The 24,588-nt window shown below is 37.3% G+C and overlaps 1 protein-coding gene across 1 annotated transcript in view; it reads right to left on the reverse strand.

Annotated features, from left to right (window-relative positions):
- Positions 1-23,378: 23,378 nt before the first annotated feature.
- The window catches only part of LOC125228069, a 137,285-nt gene continuing 136,075 nt past the window's right edge, over positions 23,379-24,588 (reverse strand). The window contains exon 11 of the mRNA XM_048132517.1: positions 23,379-23,580. Coding sequence (XP_047988474.1) covers positions 23,379-23,580 — 202 coding nt within the window. The remainder of the gene's footprint in view (positions 23,581-24,588) is intronic.

Genomic DNA, 24,588 nt, shown 5'->3' on the forward strand with positions numbered 1-24,588 from the left:
ATGGTTTCCAGACAGAACATGCAAACTCTAGGTGACTTCGGACGAAACTGTTGTACAAAATTTTATAGGTTAATGGATTTTTAAAAGGTTTTCCCACACGTAAAATTAAACCCAGCTGTTTGTACGACTTATTTAAGATATTATCAAGATGTGGAACAAATGTAAGGTTACTGTCCAAGTAATTTGGCTGGCAATACAAAAATTATGAAATGGTCCACGATGACTGTAGGTACAATTATATATTTTTTTTAATTCATCATAAGTGGGTATAAGATAATTATGAACTATATTCTATATACAAAAGCGATCTTTAATGTCTGTATTGTATTGTAAGTCATATAAAATATGTGACATTAATGTGACATTGTCATTAAGAACTACCTATTCATTACTTTATCATATTTAATCTTAAAGTGGCCAGTATTTCAGATATCTGCTGATTGTACCTTTTTTTTTTTTTTTTTTTTTGTCGGAGTGGGGAATGCGTTACGCACCGTCCCCCCAGCCGCGGGAAGGCCTTGAAGGGGGGGTGTGTGGGACTCCCTCCTTCGGCCCCCTCTCTTGTCGAGAGGGAGGGAAGAGGTTTACCCACTAAACCCCACTCCGGCGTTTCGCCCTCTGTGCCGTTCGCGGGGGCGTCATGGGATCATCGGGTCTCCTCTGTCCACCATGGCGCCCTCCGGCAGCCCCGAATTGTCACAGGGCATCCGCACAGGTTAGGGAGAGAGGGATCAGAAACGCTTGATCCCTCCCTCGACGAGGTTAGTGGGGCCGGTGCAATGCGGGTCCCGTACCCGCTAGCCCTTCGAAATGAAATATACGTAAAATCTGACCTAATAAGAAAGCGTTATTTCCAGAATTCATCATTAAAAGAATCTGCTTAATATCTTAATCGAATCGTTGCTAATCGGATGAGATAAGAAACTGCACAAATCCGATCCCAACTTATTACCAATCAGACGTATTACTGTCATGTCACGGGACCATATACGAATCTGACCTACTCGGTGCCCTCATATTTAATAAACAAAATAGTTACCCAAAAGTAAGTTAAATAAAAAATAAGTTCAAAAACTAAAACCCGACTACTATAAAATGTGCTCTCAAAAGTATGAAACAAGATAGAATTGTTTTCGTATGCCACTTTCGTTTGTGGTCGTATGCCACTTATGTACTTATCTAAAAGTTTATAATTGTGGCATACGACCACGGTTATATTCGGAATCTCTGCAAGTATTTATAAAATTTACAAACTTATTATAACATTGAGTTTATGTATTGAAAAGAATACACAGCTGTGAATTTCATGCATGATAATTTCATAAAACAATTCTATCTTGTTTCATACCTTTTAGAGCACATTTTATAGTAGTCGGGTTTTAGTTTTTGAACTTATTTTTTTTTTTTCTTCTGTCCCTTATTTAAATAAAAACAAGGAAATATCACCGTACTATAACATACACGGTGAAATAAAAAGGACCGTTAAAAACAAGGATTATTTATAAAGGATTTACAGACTCCATACTAAGAATCGTAACTCATTTTTTAGCGCCACCTATTAAATAATATCATAACTACATTGATGATGCCTACAATTTTTTAAAGTGTGTATTAAAGTGATATTATGTCATGTCATTTATTCTTATAAAAAATAAAAATACGCAAAAATATTTTGGAAAAATAATTATTATTTATAAATATAGTTTATAAAAAAAAACTATAGTAATAATATATAATTAAATAGTTGATGCGAGCTATGATGAGTACGAATCTTTGATAGTCTTAAATATTTTTCTGGTATCATCACTACCTTTTAAGTAGTTTTTTTAATGCTAAATTATTTATTGATTGTAATTACATACTTATCTAAAAAACCTTAACTAAAGATGAACAAATAAGAATAAAAATTATACTTTCATGTCTAAATAAATGTATTATGATTTTGGCCACTTCCAGGCTGCGAAACAGTGCCATCTAGTTTTCAGCCTAAAAGGCCCATACATTTCAAGACTTTTGAGGTCATAATGAACAAGTTTTATTATCATATGGGACCAATGCTGAAATCGCAAAAAAATTGGCTGTATAATAGTCACTTACGATACGATAACGACTACCTAGGTCATCATGGAAAATTGAAATTAAGTAGGTTTTAGTTAGTAACCGTTCAGGGACGTTTAGGACATTGGGGTTCACTTTCCGTGAAGTTTGTTACTGTGCATACGCGCTTACTTAAAGCAAAGACATATGTGACTCCGTACAGACGAATAAAGTCTAAAACAACGTACCTCAAAGCCCTAGAGAAAAAGGCACGGTGGCCTAGATAGCGTTACACCTTTGGGGTACGCTGCGCATTTCGACTGTCATCATGCCGTTTCATACTTCTCATGTTTTGGCATTCCATCACTTAAACGACCTTCTCATTTGCCTCCCATCCTATTTCACTCAAAAATGTTTTTAAATGAAGGGCGGCGTTTTTCTGAGCCTATACCTATCCCCTTTTCCAAGTCCTCTCTATCTATTTAATATTATAAATGGGAAAATGTGTGTGTCTGTTTCTTTGTCCGCCTTTCACGGCAAGACGGAGCGACGAATTGACGTGATTTTATAGTTGAAGGGATGGAGAGTGACATAGGACACTTATTGTCTCTTTCTAACCCCACTTTCCTAAAAAGGCCCCGTAGCCGAATGGCATTTCTACGACGCGAAACGAAAACGAAACGCTCGAAAGGTTAGTCTGGCTCTGTCGCGCCAATACGCAAGAGCGATAGAGAAATATCTACGAGCGTTTCGTGAGCGTTTCGTGAGCGTTTGTGCATTAGGCTACGCGCGCTGGTGTCTGGAAGTTTGTATGAAACATTCTGCTATTTTCGAATTTAACCCTTAAATGCATGATTTTTTTCTTTTAACTAGAAATTAATAATGTGATAGACAATGGTTTTCTGACTCTAGGAAAAATAATAAAAAAATATTTAACATCGATTTTAATACTAAATCAGTGTTAGAAGTAAAATAGGCTAAATCTTACTTATATAAATATATAATTACTAGTAAAATTTATAAGAAAACTTTTACTACTATTATAAAGGTACACTATTTGAGAAACCCCTATGATAAAATGATTAAACATAAAATAGTTACTAACTTTAAAAAAATCTGCCTGAATCATGTATTAAAAATCACCATCATCCAGTTTTTTCACACTTTTCCGCCATTTTTTCTTAAATGGTTGGAAATAATGTTTTTATTTAGTAATTGAGATGTAGGATCTAAGAAAAATAAATAAAAAAGTCCAGCTTATATTTTGGCTATAAACTAGCCAAAATATACATACATACATACAAAATATACATACATTGTAGCCAAATGGCAACAATATGCATTTAAGGGTTAACGCGAGCGAAGCCGCGGGTTGAAACTAGTAGTATTTATACTTCTGCACCGTATAAGTAATTTCACGTGACGCGTAACTTCTCGTTATTCTTTTGTTCGTCAACCTGCCCAGCGTAATTGCGTCGCCTGATGAAATTCTCGCAATTTTCTACAATTCTCGGCGAATTTTCCAGAATAAAAATGGAATTGCTTATTACGCAGCACTTTAATCTGGCAGAGCGTTGTAAGCTAGGTCCCGTGTGCTAGTTTCTTCGATAAGGATTAACTTTCTCGGCTTTCTATATTAATATTATGTACCATCGTAAATTGGGTTCCATGTTTATTTATGATCAAAGAGGATCAAGTATTATAGAGAGTTACTGTCAAAGTAAAATGTGTAATCACAGTGCATAGACTGCCATCTCTCGACACAGGCTTAAAGCTTTTGAACCTCAGTTTAGACAATTTGGCCTATATTAAAATGTCAAATATTATTATTATCGCCATCTAGCCGAGCGTACCCCAAAGGTGGATCGCCATCTAGCTCGCCGTACCTTTTTCTGTATGGTTTTGAGGTACGTTTTTTTCTTAGACTTTATCTGTCTATACGGAGTTACATATGTCTTTGTTTGTGACGTTATCTGAGTAAAGGGACTTTAGTTATTATCTATGGCGCTTACGTCCTGCGGCGTCGTATTTGTACACGAACATCGCTCATAATGCCGTAAGCGCCATCGACAATAAGGTCATTTTACCCAGATAATGGCACATTTCTTGTGTGGTGACGAGTACATTTCAACACATTTTCACCCGTGGGTCGACTGTGGAATAATCCGGCATAGGGCGATGGGCTAGCAATCTGTCACAGAGACATAGAAATGTTGTATTAAATCACATTACAACATACAATCTTAAAAATTAAAAAACGAAAAGGCAAAACAAACAGCTTCATATTAAACAGGGGCACAACTCACCACAATTTTATTTCCTGAAATTCGAGAAGTTTCCTGTAGATTGCCTACCAAATTTGATTACATTCGTGAGTTTATTTGTAGGTATTTGTTAAATACTTACACATGCCTACTTTATCGCACTAGTGAGAGAAATGATACCTACCTACTTTATGCGTCTAAGTATAATTTTACACCGTAGGCCTAAATAACCCGACAGATTTTAACCACACATTTTTGGTGTAAAAACAATCAAAAAATATTATTATTTTTTTGATTGTTTTTAGTAATTTTTGGACAAAAAAATTTTTTTTTTACTATTTTTGAATGAATTTTCACAGAAAAGTATATGTTATTCATAAAACAGGCACTTAAAATGAGTTTTAACGTTTTTTTTGTCTCTAAAAACCTTATTTTTCAAAGATTTGACTTCTGTTTTTTTGACATGTATCAATGAGGATAGTGAGACTTTTCTTCATAATGGCATCAGCGCCGTTAAAAAGGTCTTTTTTACTGAGTACATAAAAAGATTTTTTTCAATTGGCCCTGAAACTAGGCGATACCCAGAAAAGTTTATGACACTTTTAGCTGTTGCCCGCGGCTTCGCTCGTGCTAGAAAGAGACAAAAAGTATATCACTCTCCATCCCTTCAACTATCTCCACTTAAAAAAATCACGTCGATTCGTGGCTCCGTTTTGCCTTGAAAGAAGAACAAACAAACAGACACACACACTTCCCATATAACCATAATCGGTCGCCGTTCCTACGCAAATCCTCCTATTTTGTGTACACACAGGTCTTCGGGTCTCAATGCTTAGTCGCAGTACGGTCGACGTTTAGTCGCGGCGACCCAAATGGGGACGATTGGTAACAGGCACAAATGGTCACAGAAGTGACAGAAGTGTGCACTACGCGTGCACACATTGTTACCGTTTGGCGACTACTTTCCCAAAATCATTCGTTCATTTCATTCTTTTCAAATGGCGACTGTCAGAGACGTCAAAGTAAAAAAGAAATAAAATCATTTGACATTAAAATGTAATGGCGTAAGAATTTGTTAAAGATAAATATTGTTTGCATTTGTAATATAATGTGGGCTAATTACCATGGCCAATTAAATTGCTGGAGTGATTTCATAAAATAAGTCTAAATTTATCAACGCGCCATCAATTTACCTCAGTTTAACCAGTAATAATATTATTGACTACTCGGTGTTTGCGTGTTATGTATATTGATTGGTGAAGTTTTAGTGCTCTGGTGCATATACTATACTGAAATAATAAAAATAATGCCTAGAAAACCAATAAAGTTGTTAAAATATGGATTAAGACGGTAATATTCCATGTAAAAAACAGTCGCCAAACGGTCACCAAACGGTCAACAAACGGTCGCAAAATGGTCGCAGCGTACACGCGTGACCGAAAGCAGAATGGCTTCTTGTATTCATTTTTTTCAGGTATCCTCAAACTTTATAAACAATTAAATATGCCGTCGTACTCAGTTGCCCTCACTAAAGAAGATTAAAAAAAAATTGTAACGTGCGTACCGATCTGCTGGGTTGTAAAGGATCGGGGATCATATTATTATGGTCTTCTATAGAGCAACTAGTATTGTGCGGCATTTCACAATTGACACTTGTTGAAGTAGTCTTCATTAATATTACTATCAACATTCATTTCAGCGATCTGTACTTCTTTTGTCAAGATTTTTGTATAGATAAGTGTCTACAAATTTGTAATGTTAAAGAGACATAAATAAAACGTAGTAGAGTAAATAATGTGTTTTTTTTGTAACCCAAACAAAATACTTGTAGATACGAGTGCGGAAAAGAGGAAAATCGATACGAGTAGCAATAAATTAATACACGAACGAAGGGAGTGTTTTAAATCGACACGAGTTGTGAATGTCCTTTTCGCACGTGTACGTGTACCTATCGTACGACGATTTTCAGTACCTAAATCTAAGCTAAGAGTTTCGACCAGACAAGAAATGAATCATTGCTTGATTTGCTCGCACTACTGCGTTAAAAAAAGCAGCATCTGTACTGAAAAAACTATCATTGCGCAACAGAAATTCTATTAATATCACAGTAAATACTCTATTTCATTTGATTCCTACTTTTATTGTGTAAAGCAACACTACACTTCATTTTTATCAATAAGAATTAAAAATTATATATTTAATACATTAAGTAACTATAAAGTGCTTATCTATTTGTATTATCATTCTGCACTTTTCTTAACTTTCCCACATTTCTATAAAATGTCGAAGAGTGCTTAAATGGTCGTCGTCGTTTATTATTATTTAATTCGCTCATATTTAAATGATTCAAAGCAACCAGTCCACAACTTCACAAGACAGTTTGAGAAACCTTCGTATTTCAGATTGTCATTTGCGGATACAGTGGTTTAGGAGCAGTTCGGTAATCAGACCTACACATGTGTGTACAAATTCTGTCAATGTCACTGTCAGAAACCGTTCTGACAGTGACAATGACAGCCACAAATTCGTCCACATGTTGTTACCGTTATGTGTGCAAACGTCGACTAATAAAGTGTCGTTAAAAGTCATTCTGACAGTGACATTGACAGCCACAAATTCGTACACATTTTGTTACCGTAACGAGTGCACACGACGACTACATTTTGTTATTGTATCAATACGGTCGCATTGTTTGCACGCCGTTACCACGCGTTATGTCACATTTGACAGTTAGTTACTGATTTGAAGATTTTGCGACTGAAATGGTTGTATGGGTTTCCCAGTTATAATATTAGTATGGAAGTATGGATTATACCCCCTAAATGTGGTCAGGAATGCACAGTTAAAAATTTTCAGGTTATTCAGGCCCACGGTGTACATCGAAGCTTCAAAGGGTCACATGTTACTGAAAAACGTCGTCCAACCACGTGCGAAAAAGAAATTCGTAACTTGCATCGTTTTCAGTTATCGTCTCGCACTTCTAACTTCCTCTTTTCCGTACTTGGTATAAAGTACTATTGTAACTAAACTTGAATTAGCAACAGAGTAAGTTTCAAGTAATTGAATCAGTATTAAGTTAAACGACGTACGACGATTTTACAAAGTTATTTGCGGCACAAAGTGCCCAGTGACAAGTTGTCTCGTTAAGATTGTGAATACCATTTATTCAGAACACAGATCTTAACTAATAGACGGAACACTTAAGCCAACTCAGTCACCACAAATTAATGTTTTCCGTACTTATATTTAAATCACTGACAAGTCGAACGCGCTTAAATAGCATTATTTTCTGTATGGTGCATTAGGGTAATTCCGAAAGTCGTCTAATTTCATTTTCGATTTTCGGAGTTCCGTTCTGACCATCATCAACAGTTCCACTGCACCAAATGTCACTGTTCCGTACGTAAATGCATGCTGTTCTTATAAAAACACAAAAATCACCATATAGCAGTTCCCTCGATTTCTCCAGGATCCAATCATCAGAACTAAGTTCTGATAAAAATGGGACCAATCTGTATGCATATTCATTCGATCAAAATATTTTTTTCAAAATCGGTCCAGTAACGATGGAGATATGGTAGAATAAACATAATAAAAATACAGACGAATTGAGAACCAACCTTCCTTGAGATTTGGGTGCGAAAATAGTTGTAGGATTGAATCTTGGCTGTAATACTATGTAATGAAGGAAGACTACCTTGGTCGGCTCTAATCGTGGTATTTAACCTGTAAAAGTCACATCTCATTTCTTTGTGAACGCTTCGTAATGCCACAGTATAATAAAGAGTACCTACTATGTATTGTATGGCAGTATGACCACTCTCGCTTCCCGCTGAAAGTGTCTACCCACTCTGGGTTACCTCACAGATGCCACCGGCCAAGAACGCGACCTCGACCTGTCATATCTCACTCATACAAGCATGGTACGCCAGGTGAACACCTACACGAGCTTAGACTACGTCACTTGGATTGTCAAAAAATTTTAGACACGTATTTTTTCTTTTTTCTCGTAACCGGAAAATGACGACGGTACAGTGCCTCGAAGCCTAGGTACAATTTTTACTTAGAAGTGACGTCACAAGCCCCCACTTCGGAACTTTGATGCTCTATATCTTTGTATTTTTTCATTAATTAGCGAAAAATATGTGTTCAGTATTTGTGGTCAATCTAACTGACGGACTAAACAGAATGCCATTTTTTTTATGTACCTAGTCGTCATCCCTATTATATTTGATCGCCATTATCCGTGGTGTTGTAATGCGATATCTGTGTACTTGTACTCTGTGACTCGGAACAACGTTTTGGGACATAGATAGATCGTGCTCGAGTAATTTTGCGTAACTTTGTTTTTATTTAACGAACAATGTGGGAGTTACGAAACTTTAGGACCAATTTTGGTCACGGTACTAGATTTGGGAACCACGGTATAAATCACAACTTTTCTACCTCTCTAACTCTGATCTAAAAATGTATTTTTTATTTTGTAGGGTTTCGCTGACAAGCAAAATTATTTTGTGAACCTTGTCTGCGAGAAAATTGGAGTTCCACCTTCTGAAACCTAGGAAAAACCACTACTTCTCTACCGATCTGGATATAATATCAACCGGTTTGTTCCACTTATTTCAATTTTAACATTGTAATGTGATATTAAATAAAGTTTTTCTATGTCTATGTCATATAGAAAGTGGCTACAAAAATACGTGACCGTATCTACCTTCCTATGTTTATCACGGAAACAACGTATATAGCTAGCTAGGAAGCTTAGTACTTAAAATAAATTTCACGTAAATATTTACATAACAACGAAGATTTTAAGCCAGAGCAGCGTCATTTTTTATTGGAATTTGTCGCTGTCCCGAGGGAAATCCGAAACAACGCCGCATGCGGCTGAGCGGTACCTAGCCACCGTCACAAATGTCATAATCGCTTAGGGCCACTTGTGCCAGCGCAAATGGAGGGTTAACCCACTATTTTATATGGAATTTGACAGATGACAGCCGACTAACCCTGAGTTAAGTGGTTGGTGCAAGTGGGCCTAAGGCTATGTTCAGGGTCAATCCGCGGCAAGATTAACATGGGCCACGATTTTGTGGCATGTTCCATTTATTCACGATGCAAGTTCAAGTGATAATCTATCTCTAAATAAGTGTTCCTTTCCCGATATATACACTGAGAGAAATTTGCATTGTGAATTTAACAAGTTCGACTTGTTGCGGTTTATCCGTTTGAATCAGTCAAACGTATGTTTAAAACAATATGTGTCAGGTTGTTTTTATAAAATCGACTTGTTGATTCAAATATATTGCCGATTCAAATGACAAGTAGCTTGTTGTTTGAACCAAAGAGCACGTAGGCGCTATTTTAACCAAAATACTTGTTGAACGAACATGAAAACTGGTTGTATTTTCTCTCAGTGTACATAGACCCTTTCATTTGCAGCTGTAGTTAAAATAAACACTGAATGAAGTCGTGACACACGATAATTTTACGTGGATTCACCCTTCAGATGAACGCAAGCGCGATTTAGCTGGCCTAGCCGAAATGACAAACGCTGACGCTAGACGTCAATCGAAACGCAGACTGAAAGAGGCACTAAAACCTGGCGTCGTCTCATTAATTCACCTCATGCGTCCATTAGCGACCCGTCGAATCACATTCAAATGTATGAGGTGAGGACTCGATTCGACGCGGCTTGATTCCGCCTTAGTAGACGCCAGGTTTAATCCGGAAAAGCGTCAGTAGGTAAGCAGCTTTCCGTAAGCTACCATAACGGTGGTTTGTCGCTGACGCGTTTAAGATCTTGCGTGCGCGGGTGCGGTGCACCCGTTCATTTATAGAACATTGCGCAACAAGGGGAGGAAGTTGAATATTACTAACGAGAGTAAGTTAAATCGCGACGGCTTGCCGGAGCGATTTAAAGACTCGAGTTAGTAATATTCATACTCCCCGAGTTACACACAATGTTTTTCATCACACTCACAATGTAAAAAATAATATGTAAATAGATGTAAAAAAGTTAAGTACGGTACAAGAAATTTCATTATTCCCTTGGGAGAACGATTTTTCTATAACTCACGCTCACCCTGCGTGCAATAGTACATTTAAAGTGCGGGTGTGATGAAAAAGTCATTTACTGTCGCAAAATGAAATTGAAGTAAAAAGTGCACATAAACGCTGCTCATTCGTATAATAACTAGCTGGCTTATCGTTCTGTAGTGATGCGACAGAGCCAGTCTGCGTTTCGTATTTCAATCGCCACGTACCGTCAACGATTATCATTTCGGCTAGGCCGGCTGGGGGGTTTCTTTTACCAAAATATCTAGGAGATCGAGCTTCGCTCGGAAAACATACACCGACTTTTTTATTTTCGTTAAATTCGACACGACGTTAGGCTCATTAACAAAGGGTACTTGGTAGGTATGACGCTTTAAATTAAATTGAAAAAAAAAAAGTTTTCGTTTTCATGCATATGATTGGATCGATGTAATCTAACCTAAAATTAGAGTCAAGTAGTATCTGACAGCAATGCCAATATAAATAATCACTTACACTACAAACCACATATATAGAGACTAGTCCGTCTCGTACCACAAAATGCGACCGTCAAAACGAAACTATTGATTTCAGCGAAAATCGACAGATGTCACTCATAGTCCCATTTGGCATAGTTTTATATTTAATAAATTTGAAACATGGCCAATTTTTTAATTTACATGTTAAGATCTCATTTACTCGACATAAAATAATAAAAATTGTTCCAAAAAACATGAAAAACTTATGTATATTGAATGTATGCAAGCTTACAAATAATATGATCAATGGCTTTAATAATTATATACGAGCAAATCCAAGGCTTCAAAAATAAATGCGCATAGAAAGGTACATTTTCATCTAAGATTAATCGATTCAATCAAAATTAAAATTAAAATTATTAATTCCATTTTGATATTTACATTAAATCTTATAGTGACTTTAGTATTTTTATAAGAACAACATGCACTTACGTCCAGAACAGTGACATTTGGTGCAGTGGAACTGCTGATGAAGATCAGATCGGAACTCCTTAAATCTGAACGGCACACTTTTATAGTGACTTTGGTATTTTTATAAGAATAGCATGCATTTAAGTTCAAAATAGAGACATTTATTTAATTATGTTTGTTAAGAATATTGAGTTTTCAAGTCAAATTTTGTCAAGCTTCGATTTCTTATAATCGGATTCATGAGGAATTGTTGAGGAAACTCCTCAAACCTTAACGGTATACGTATATTCATTTGTGTTGCCATCAAATAATTAAAGTATTAAAAGCAGTTTTAAAAAATACCTACACATTTCTACATAATCCAACATTCGCAAGTAGCTTTCACCAAAACCCCAAAGGCGGCGTTTTTTTTTTTTTTTTTCTTAACGGAAAAGGTTTATGTATGGAAATCTTAAGTCAGGTATGGTGGCTAACGAATGGAATCGCTCACGAAAGGCTCACGAAAAAATAGATATCTATCTCTATCGGAAATCGTATTGGCGCGACAGAGCCAGCGGCATCGCTTTTTTTCGGAGAAATGCCATTATCTACGGGAGTATGAATCGCGTAAAAAATACCCATGTTACTAGAAAAGTGGGGTGGACACTTTGAAAAAAATGGCCCAGTCGTAGTCGTGCGGCTAAAAATGAACTAGTACTTACCTCCACCCTACACTTTGTAATATTATCTGCCGGTAAGTAATACGTGTATGTTACTGGTAGTGTTTTCCTCCTATTAGCTGTTCGCCGTATTATGTATCGCGGTGTTGGGCTCATTAGGAATGTTTGTTTTGGTTGGGATCATTAGCAAGATACTCGTACCGTACAGGTAGGAAAAGGGGATATCTCGATGTCTGTAATGAGATTTTCAGCCAGTAAATTGGCTGATGGTGGCGCTAGTGTGGCCTATTACGAGTAGGCACAGTGTAATATAGAGTACTATCCACAGATGTCATATATTATACCATAGATCAAGCAAACGTATCTACTTAGCGTGTCAAATGAACTCAGTGAAATCCACTGAGTTGTCCGTCTTTAATCGCAGCTTGCAGCTTTGTTGAAGTCAATCAAAACATAAAAAATGCCTCGTTACGTGATATTCAATTGCAACAACACAAAAATTATGAACAATCAAAAGCCTGAGACATATTTAAAATTACAGGCAAGAAACAACTTCAGTACAAAATTTGACACGCTCGGCCCCTATACAAATAGATGAACTTGTTTCTTCTATATAAATAAAGTTCTGTGGTACTATCGTACATTATGGCCACTCCCGCTCCCCGCTGAAAATGGTCTCGGTTACCTCACAGACACCGCCTGTCAAAAACGCGACCAGTCGAGCATGGTACGCATTCACATATACGAACTTAGACTATGTGCGTAGGAACGCGCCTCTTTCATTACATTTGATCGCCATTGTCCGAGGCGTGGTTGCGTGGTCGGCCAGATCTTTATTCCGTTTTTAACGCCCGACGCAAAAACGACGGAGTGTTATAAGTTTGACGAGTCTGTCTGTCTGTTTGTCTGTCTGTCTGTCTGTCTGTCTGTCCTGTGGTATCGTAGCTCCCGAACGGATGAACCGATTTAGATTTAGTTTTGTTTCAAAGCCGAATGTCCAATATAATATTTATTAATTTATTTTATTTATTTAAAGCTGAGTTAGTCGGGAGTGTTCTTAGCCATGTTTCGTGAAAATCGGTCCACTATGTCGCGGTCGGGGGTTTTTTCAAAATTTTATTATTGGATTGATTGTTTGTAATGTACGTACTATAACGTATTGACAATATAGGCGTATTCAGATATTTGTGAGAGCTTTGGCAGCCCCGATATATCTGATCTGATAGCGGATGTAGGTACATACAATACAATACAATATTGGTCTTTATTGCACACCTCACATAGTTCTTGCGTTATCCCGGCATTTGCCACGGCTCATGGGAGTCTAGGGTTCGCTTTGACAATTAATCCCAAGATTTGGCGTAGGCACTAGTTTTACGAAAGCGACTGCCATCTGACCTTCCAACCCGAAGGATAAACTAGACCTTATTGGAATTAGTCCGGTTTCCTCACGACGGTTTCCTTCACCGAAAAGCGACTCGCAAATATCGAATGACATTTCGTGCATAAGCATTTTCTCAGCAAGAGAATGGTCAAAACATGGGACAAATTACCAGAAGACGTGATCTCAGCACTGAATGTCAACCAGTTTAAGAACCGACTAGATAATGTTTTATCGAATTTAAAGAACACATCTTAAGAAAGAATAGTTGGATACAGGCAACTATCAGTTGTTACAATGGCCTGCCTGATTGATAAAGAAAAAATAAACAAAAAAAAATAAGTTCCGAAAAATTGGCAGGCTCTTACCGCTAGGCCACCAGTAAATATCGCCAGTTATAAAAATTACAAGCTGTATAGGTATCACTATCAGAAAAAAATAGGTAAAAACATCGTTCAACGGGAGCGTTCATAATCATTACTGGAAGGACCTCCAATATAATGAAGTAGTTCTGCTATTGACAGTTAAGAGCGTCTTGACAAGGGATGGTTCGAACCAAAGACTTCACCGGTACACAGAATAAAAAGAATGGACAATTTCGACTGGCGGGTAATTTCAACTAAGGTCAATACGGTTAAGTGTGTCATAAGGTTAAGTGTGTCTGGCCTTCATATTTGACCTATTTAAACCAATAATCAGTGTTTATTGAGAGTTCATACGTTACCTACTACTAACCGTGAATAGCAAGAAGCAAAAGTATGAACTAGCAAAAGCACCTGAGACTATGAGTAAAAGGGTCAAATGTGAAGGCCAGACACACTTCCCCTTGTGGCACATTTATCCGTATTGACCTTAATCAATTTTTTTTCATATTGTGTAGTTTTAAGTTTATTACGAATAAATATTTTGATTGATTGATTGATATTTTCTCTCCACGGGAGACCAGAGTCAAAATACTGGTAGGTAATTTGACAAAATGCTGAGGAGAGACCACAGAGACCGTTTCAGTGACGTTAAATATCAATACCTATTAATAAATGTGTATTATAGACATAAATGTCAGAAAATGTTGTGTTCAATTCGATTTACGTCACGCACAGACAACCTATAGATTAACATGGCTAATGTTGTTTTTCTACTCGTCGACTGTAATCTGTCAATTAGGACACCACAGACTAAACTATAAGTGCTAACTTTTCAGTGTTGGATACTCTATGGCAGCTCCAACTCAACTATAATAATCTCATTATAGTTGACTTTTAGTTAACTGTAATAATTTCAAAAATAGAACTTCATACAATTTCTATACTAATTTGCGATACCTGGCAAATTTGTCGGCATCTGAAACACATTTTCTTTTATCTGTCGCGTTATCGGCCAATCAGAGACGGTTATTACAAACAATTGGTTGCTAGGTAATTCGATGTTGATACAACGGTGAACGACGCTATTAACATTAATTTTAACTTGCATGAATGATGATATTTCCGTCCATTGATGATGAAGATGATGACTCGTAGAAAAAGTATTGTATACAATAGTGATATAATTAAGCTTTAATTTTCACTCTCGTACCGTACTATTAGGCCACCTAAACATGGTACTCGACTGAAAAGCTTTGTATTATATCACGATTGTATAAAATACTATTTTGCCTGATTAAGTGAGAGTATACTTTAAAAATGTTTCTTTGCGGTTTTCAAGTCATAATAAAATATGGTAGTATTTTTTCGGTTAATTAGATAGTAATTATTTATATAAGATAAGACTTTAAAAAAGGGTCAAGTAGCCTATACACTTCGTACGAAAACGAAGTTAGGAATTATGAGTGATGACTGTTGAATTTCACCCCTGTCCTCTCGTAGGTGTCGTAATATCACAACAGCAACATGTCACTGTAATATCACAATTTAGGTTTAAAGATTATTTATTCCCATAAGAATTTGTACAATTCACTTAAAATGAGAATATAAATATTATTAATGCTAACAAAATACACGACAAGAGCAACATACAAAAATAAAAATTACAAGTTTAAAGTTCGCATTCACACATAGGTAGATACATAGTATCATTATTTGTGGTTGAGGGTAAGTGGACAACAGGGGGGTTACCATGACGTACTAAAGACGTTCAGTTTAGGTTGAGAGAAAGCGACACAGCTATAGCAGTTACATAGCTCCGTCCCTCTCTCTCAACCTAAACTGAACGGCTTTAGCACGTCATGGTAACCCCCAGGGCGCGCGGCACTCGCATGTTGATCGGACCGGCGTTAAGGAAAACGTTGCGTTCATTGGCGTAATTTTGTTATCTATTGAACCCTAACAGTAAAAGAGTCTTCATTTATTAACCACTTCCTACTGAAAGTTTTATAAGACCATCCCGTTGGTTCATTTCCCCCATCCACATGTCACATACTTAAATAAGTACCATGATTATCTCGTTTTAATAATGATTACTCTATAATCCACATGTTTACAAGTAAAGGGATTTCGATCATCATCCTACTTGCGTTATTCCGGCATTTGCCACGGCTCATGGGAGCCTGGGATCCGCTTTGACAACTAATCCCAAGATTTGACATAGGCACTAGTTTTACGAAAGCGACTACCATCTGACCTTCCAACCCGAAGGGTAACTAGACCCTATTGGAATTTAGACAGCGCGCGATCTACCCTCCTTCGCGCGCGTCGGCTGCGTTCACTTTCAGCGTTACCACTGGTCGCATTCACACTCGATGTTCTGTCCAAACACACTACACTCACATGCTCGTATGCTGAACTAAGACCGCCTGTTAGTAACTGCTACAGATGGGCCATTTTTTTTTTTCAAAGTTGTCCACCCCACTATTTTTTTGAATTTGGAAATTTTCATGTGGTTTCCATTCAGAATCGCGAGCTCTTTCAATCCTTATAGGAGAAAAAGAGTGTCCCAAGGTTTTTTTCCCATTCCGTTACCTTTTTTTCATACATTTTGTATGGCGGTAACGGAATGGAAGGTTTGAAAAATGTATGGAAATCGTGGGACATTTTTTTTCTCCTATCAGGATCGAAAGAGCTCGTGATTGTTTGCATGTTTGTATGAATGGCGTAAAAAATACCCATGTTACAAAAAAAGTGGGGTGGACAACTTTGAAAAAAAATGGCCCAGATGTAGTGCGAAAAGTTTTTCCTTCGTACTTATCCGGAAACGTTCGTGTTTGTCATGCTTGTGCAGACAGTGTCAATTTACAAGTACGTCTTGAACTGAGACTTACTGAAATAGCATGACACGTTCGTACGTTTCCGTCGAAATACGAAGGAAATTATTTTCGCAATACATCTGTACTACCTACTAGGCAACACCAAAGCAAAAGGAAAGGGTTAGAAATGCCGCGAGAGTATGTTTCTCATTAATCTGTTACTTGAGGTGTTTATACACACTTAAATAAATAAATAAATATTGGGGACACCTTACACAAATCAACTTAGCCCCAAACTAAGCAAAGCTTGTACTATGGGTGCCAAGCGACGATATACATACTGAAATAGATAAATACATACTTATATAAATAGAAAACATCCATGACTCAGGAACAAATATCTGTGCTCATCACACAAATAAATGCCCTTACCGGGATTCGAACCCAGGACCGCGGCTTAGCAGACAGGGTCACTACCGACTGAGCCAGGTCGTCTCTAGGTATAGTTACAAATAGGTTTTGAATTCTATTGTACTGTTGGTCATCTAAGTGTAGGTACATAAGGCCTGGTAGACGTTCGGAGCGGAGCGTTTGGCGGGGCGGGCGATCATGCAATGCATACAACCTATTCTCAAAATTGTGGTCTCCAAACATAAACAGATTCTTGGAAGCGACGAATACAAAGATATGTTGAAAAGGAGAGTGTACCGAACTCAGGTTCCAACGTTACGTACTGCGTTCGCAAAACGATTTGATCCTTACATATCCAGTTTCGCATACAATTCAGTCACTAAACACGTAGATATTAAAGATAAACCAGTTTTTAAAACCAAGCAGCTTTTAAGGGAATGGCTAGCCAAATTAAATTACGATGAGACTGAAAGAATTGTCCAAACTCGAAATAGTTGAAATTTCATAAGGATAGTTGATGTATGTTGTTTTGTTTCTTTCATTATTTTGTAAGTATTATACTTAGTTGTAGGCGTAGTCACATTGACCAAACATTCAAATCTGTCAACCGGTTGAATCGTACTTTGGCACAACGTATGTTATTGGTTGCCGCGATGCGCATGCCTAGTGCGGTTACCAATGTTAATCAACTTGTAATGTACTCTTTACTTAATAAATATTTTTTCATTTTCATTTTTTTCATTTTTTCAACCTTTTGCGGCGTCGACTCAGGGCACTTGTATGAGCTTCAATTGTTTGACTTGCACCCCGCACGTCCCGCCCCGCTGCAGGCCCAATATGAGCATGTACTCCAGCCTTACGCCGTGTCTTGCGTGGGCGACGGGTCTCATACTTCCATATCGATAAGGTTTGATTTCGTATGCGTCGCATCGCCGTCGCGCGACCATCGCGCGACCGTCGCCCACGCAAGCCACGGCGTTACACTAAGGATTATCAGTAATCAGTAATCAGTATGTTTATTGCTTTCGTAGGTTATACAGGTGGTACATTATATTTGGTCTGCTACGAAACCCTGTAGGGCACTGCAATTTTAACTTATACAGCGTGTGGATTCCATACGGGCGAATAATGTATCCAGTTATAGTATCTAATCATACGAATCATATAGGATAATCATTTTATTAAAAAGTGTTATTAATTAAGAGTAATTATTTTTTTAAATCTGACCAAGCAGCAATGTACGCCGTCCATATTAACTTGACATGACATAAACGTTTATGTCGTAATGACGTTTGGGTAGGTACGCTAATTGATGTGGACGTAATACATTGCGTGCATAATTATTATGTATGAAAAAAAATATATCATCTATTCAATAAAAAAACCATGTAGTTAGGCTCCTTAGGTCCAATACTAATCGTTATTCAAATATTCGCCCGTATGGAATACACACCCTGTATCTAACTTATGCTATGACTTAAGATGTTAATAAATTTATATGACTAATATACAAGACATTCATATATATACAAAATTTTAAAACCGTAACATTATTTTTCTGATTATTTTTCTGGACGGTAACATCTTTGAAGTAAAAATTCAGTTTGAAGTGGGTATCCTAACCCCTTAAGTTCTTTCATACTATAACTACTGATCCCACAGTTTAAATGAAAAATTACAATTTACTTTTTAGAAGATCGTATCTCTAAATCTCGAGATGCCACCTGTAGCCGTCGCTCGCTGCTGTCGCTTCCTCCAAATGTAGTAGCCTCCTTTTACCTCTCAGGGCTCAGCCACGACATTGGTCTAAGCGCGACAGCGTTGAGCGGCAGCCATACGTGCGAATGAAAATTCCCATCGCTGTGTCTCGCTCCAATGTATGGCCGCCGCTCACCGCTGTCGCGCTTAGACCAATGTCGTGGCTGAGCCGTCAGGGTTTCCCGGCTAACTTTTGAAAATACGATCTACAACTCCAAATAAATTAGCCGCCTTTACACAGTCGCTCTGTCACGCGTTCCCGGAGCATACAGGATAGCGCGCGGTTAAGCATGTGAGCGCAATGGCGCGACTTTTTAAAGTTCACGTTCTTTCGCGCGTAATTGCGCGTCGAAGTTTTTGAGAACGGAAAGAGTGTGCGTGTAAAGGCTAATCGTGCGCGATAGATCGCGTTATTATTAATAGTATCGATTTATAATAATAATAAATAAAATAAAATAAAAAGCCTTTTATTTCCTGCTGTAAATATTACATATCTATAACTAATTTTTACTTTAAGGTGGTTAGTAGGTAGAATAATTCATTTCAGTTTTGTTTTATTTATATTTTGCTTAATTACTAGTATTAGAATGGTTAGTTTGATTATATACCTAATTATATTTCCTTAACACTTGTATGTAACAGGAACCCCTCTCAGGTGAAGGCCTCTTCCAAAGTTTGCCATTTTAAGCGGTCTAGTGCGGTTTGATGCCAGTTTGGTCCAGCTACTTTTATAATGTCTTCGTCCCAGCGAGAGTTCGGTCTTCCACTGCGACGTTTACCATCTGGGCCTTTCCATAGCGTGACGATTTTTGTCCATCTGCGGTCTTTAAGTCTTGCCACATGTCCGGCCCAACGCCATTTCAACTTTTGAGCTTGGTTGAGAGCATCTTTAGTTTTTATCACTTTTCTTATATCTGTGTGTCGTATTTTTTGGATTTTTTTCAAATTTAACATACTGCGTTCCATTCCTCTCTGGCATGTGGTTATTAAGCTCTTGATCTTTGTGGTGAATTTCCACGTTTGGCATGCATATATTAAACATGGAATTATACATGTGTTCATAACTCTCTTTTTTATTTTTATTGGCATACTACTTTTAAACACTTCCTTTAAACTCCAGTACTTATTCCATGTAAGTTTTACTCTCCTCTCTACTTCCAGTTCATTGTTGTTGCTGTTTAATCCAATTTGTTTTCCTAAATATAGGTATTGTTCCACGTATTGTAATAATTCATTATCCATTTTTATGTCTGATTTTTTGTAATTTGACATTATTTTCGTTTTTGAAATGTTCATTTCCAGCCCTATTTGCTGACTTGCGTTATGTAGAGTTTCGATCATGTACTGCAGATTTGGTGCTGTTTCAGCTAGTAATACTAAATCATCTGCAAATCTGAGGTGGCTTAAGGTTTTTCCTTGTATCTGTAACCCTTGTTTTCGCCAGTCTAGTTTGCTAATGATTTCTTCTAAAATTGCAATAAAAATTCTTGGGGACAAGGGATCCCCTTGCCTCACACCTCTTTTTACTTGAAAGCTCGGGCCAATCGTTTCTAGTTTTACGCGACTTGTGCTCTTGGTATATATAGTTTTCAGGATGTCTATGTATTTTGTCTCTACCTGTTGAGCTTTTAGCGTCGTCCATATACTTTCGTGGGATACAGTGTCGAAAGCTTTCTGATAATCTATAAAAGCTACATACAATGGCCTTTTTTTCTCCTGAAATTTCTCTATTATTAATTCCAAAGCATGGATATGATCCATTGTGGAGAAACCTTTTCTGAACCCCGCTTGTTCTATGGGTTGTTTCTGTTCTAGTGACATGTTTATTCTTTGGTTTATGATGGTTGAAAACAATTTATATATGGATGGCAGAAGGCTTATCGGTCTGTAATTGCTGATATTTTCCGGGTCACCTTTTTTGTAGAGTAATATAATGTTGGATTCGGACCATTGTGACGGCGTTTCTGTGGTTTCTAAAATCTGGTTGAATAAGTTTGCTAGCGGCTTGGCTAGTATATCTTGGCCAATTTTTAAGGCGTCACTCGTTATGCGATCTGAGCCCGGACTTTTATCTGATTTTAGCTTCCGTATTGTCTCTATAATTTCTTTGCAGTCTATAGGCTCTATACCATATCCTGGCATTTCGTTTGAATCTTGAATGTCTGTTGAATATTTATTTTTGGGGTATTTATCTGTTATTGTAGCGCTGTATAAGTTTTTGTAGAAGTCCGTTGCAACTTTAATGATTTCAGCGCGGCTATTTTTAGTTGTTTCCTCCTTTTTTAAGCTTTTTATCCATGTTTTATGTGTTCTTAATTCTTTATACCCTTTTTTTGTGCTTCCTTTCTGTTCTAAATGTCTTTCTAAAGTTATAAGCCTGTGGCTTTCATAGTCTCTTTTTATATATTTGCTTGTTAGTTTGTATAATGCTTTGAGTTCATTTTTCTGTGATCTAGATTTGTTTTTAGTTTTTTGTAGCTCTTGTTTTCTTTTTATTAGATTTTTTGTGCGTTCTGAGAGTATATTGTGATTTCTTGGTGAGTCTTTATTACAGGCATTTTGTAGACTTATTTGAATAGAGTTGGTTATTTTGTCATAATAGGCTTGTACCGTCTCTTCTGTATTGTTGACTTCCAGCATGTTCATGTAATGTATTAAGTATTCTTTATATAGCGCTATCTCGTCTTCCCTTTTAAGAATGCTGTATTGTTTATTTATATAGTTGACTCTACTTTTCCTCGGTTTAGCAAGTGATATTGTGGCTCTGAGCGGTCTGTGATCTGACGGATAATCTAGATTCAATGTTTCTATATTTTGAAATAATTGTGGACGATTAGACATTATAAAATCAATCTCATTTCTATGTTGCCCATTTGGCGAGCGCCAGGTCCATCTATTTTTGGGTTTCTTAACAAAAAAAGTGTTGATTATTGCTAGCCTGTTTTCCAGCGCAAAATCAATGAGCCTCTGTCCTCGTCCGTTTCTTTCGCCATAGCCGTGTTGTCTGGTAACGAGGTGTTCGTCCTTTTGAGGTATACCTATTTTTGAATTAAAGTCCCCCATTAATACGTAATCTTCGTATGCCATGCTTATAGCTTCGTTGATTTCTTCATAAAAACGATTCACTTCTTCTTCTGGCGCCGCCTCTGTAGGTGCGTAGACCTGTATTAAAGTGAGCGGTCGATTTATAAAGAGCATATAATTCAACCACTAATACTTTAGTCCACGAGCGTATGTCCGCCAACTTGCGCGCGCGAATGAACGTACGTGTAAAGACAACCTCAACCACGCGATTGCTCGCCCGCATGGCAGACGAAATCGCGCGTTCTTTCCCATCCTCTCCCGCCACCTTTACACGCGATTGCTGTAGGTATCACGCGCGATAGAGCGTCTGTGTAAAGGCGGCTAATGTCATCGTCCTCTCAGGGTGTCCCGGCTAACTTTTACAAATACGATCTAAAACTCCAAATAGATTTAGTTTATTTATATAACAAAACCGCCTTTCCAATCTGTCCGAGTCACCTCAAATCGATCTATCTGCCATACATTTTAATTGAATTCCTTTTATCCGATGCAGCGTCTAACAAAAGTTAGATTAGTTTGCAACTGGAGACCTGAATAGGATTCCTGGACTAGGTTACAGAAGTTAAAGTTGTCAGTGAGTCCGTTTAAAAATTCCACTAGCATACATAATTCCAGTTCAGGTGCAAATGAGTGAAAATAAGTTAGAAGTTAAACCGTAAACGAGAAAGTTGTCATTCATGAGGTGTTTGTAACAGTTTGGCAACTTTTAAGACAGCACATAATTTCATTTTCAGTACAGATGGTGTCTTTTTTACGCACTAGTGCGAGAAGTGGTTCATTATACGCTAGGTCGAAACTTTGGAGGCTCATCTGTACTCAAAAACGTCGTACGATACACGTGCGAAAAGGAAATTCGAAACTCGTGTCGATTTAAAACACTCCCTTCGGTCGTGTTTTAATTTATCGCCACTCATTTCGAACTTTCTTTTTTACGCACTTGTATCGTAATGTACTATTTCATCACACCAACTGGTAAATCTTTCAATAAATAAAATCTTTTTTTTTCATTGCTCGAGCATGAATATTGGTACGTGAGATTAAACAACTACTTTGCCCACTTGTGACGCAAATAACTGTCAGGGGCCCGTTTCTCGAAAGGTACAAGCCTTGTATTACAAGTGCGCGAACTGTCAAATCGTATGGGTTGTCATGGCAACACACTTGTAATACAAGGCTTGTACCTTTCGAGAAACGGGCCACTGGTCTCTAAATGAAATATTTTCCATAGGGTTTTAGAATATGACGAATCCTGGATAAGCGCGATTAAGTGAAGCCGAAGGCCGTCGTTACCTTCGAATATAATATTATTATTAAATTGTAATTTGCATAATAATGTAGGTACAGAAATTAGGTGTGAATAGACCTCAATATTCATGGGCTAGCCTATCGAATGAAATTCTGAATTTTAGTTTTTGGACTTCTAAAATATTTCTATTGGTGAATATAATGGACAGTTTTTTTTTTATTTTGTCTGTTATACGGTCGAGGAAATTGATTCTTTAGCAATTGACGGTTCACTTTACGCCATGTCATATATTATAAACTGGAACACGGTTACATAAAATAAACTATAATTGTTATACTAGAAGTTAAAATTTCGGTAGCAAATTCAAGAGTCATTTAAATAGGCTTCAGTAGAATTGCACGGTTAATTTTACCAGATTCAGAACTCAAGGAAAAAAACACATTTATAATTGAACATTTTATTAATAAATAAATTACAACTAGACAAGCAAGAGCAGAAGCGCCGAGGCCACGAGAGCGGCGTATGCGATAGCGCTTTTCGCTGTACCCCCTTGGTGGAGCTCCGCTAGGCTTTCTCCTGGAACAAAATATACTCGCTTTAGCTTTAAATATTACAGGTTTAGAAGAGTTAGAAAAGCCAAAGTTTCATTTTTAAGAAATAAAAAAAAACGACTCAAGGGGCATTCCACGAGAATGTCGCTTTAGTCGCTTACGACATGAAATTATAAAGTCTTTATTTACATGAACATATTTACATAATTATATAAGAAACTAATTCTGTCTGAGACTAAACTTAAAATCTAGCTAAAATAGGCCCTTGAGGCATTGTACCAATGATACTGGCGACATTTCCTCGCTGTATCGCAGATACGTTGTGCGAGGAAGTCGCCACCCATATAACCATAATCGGTCGCCGTTCCTACGCAAATCCTCCTATTTTGTGTACACACAGGTCTTCGGGTCTCAATGCTTAGTCGCAGTACGGTCGACGTTTAGTCGCGGCGACCCAAATGGGGACGATTGGTAACAGGCACAAATGGTCACAGAAGTGACAGAAGTGTGCACTACGCGTGCACACATTGTTACCGTTTGGCGACTACTTTCCCAAAATCATTCGTTCATTTCATTCTTTTCAAATGGCGACTGTCAGAGACGTCAAAGTAAAAAAGAAATAAAATCATTTGACATTAAAATGTAATGGCGTAAGAATTTGTTAAAGATAAATATTGTTTGCATTTGTAATATAATGTGGGCTAATTACCATGGCCAATTAAATTGCTCGAGTGATTTCATAAAATAAGTCTAAATTTATCAACGCGCCATCAATTTACCTCAGTTTAACCAGTAATAATATTATTGACTACTCGGTGTTTGCGTGTTATGTATATTGATTGGTGAAGTTTTAGTGCTCTGGTGCATATACTATACTGAAATAATAAAAATAATGCCTAGAAAACCAATAAAGTGGTTAAAATATGGATTAAGACGGTAATATTCCATGTAAAAAACAGTCGCCAAACGGTCACCAAACGGTCAACAAACGGTCGCAAAATGGTCGCAGCGTACACGCGTGACCGAAAGCAGA

The sequence above is a fragment of the Leguminivora glycinivorella genome, chromosome 7 (assembly GCF_023078275.1).
Source record: "Leguminivora glycinivorella isolate SPB_JAAS2020 chromosome 7, LegGlyc_1.1, whole genome shotgun sequence".
Taxonomy (NCBI): domain Eukaryota; kingdom Metazoa; phylum Arthropoda; class Insecta; order Lepidoptera; family Tortricidae; genus Leguminivora; species Leguminivora glycinivorella.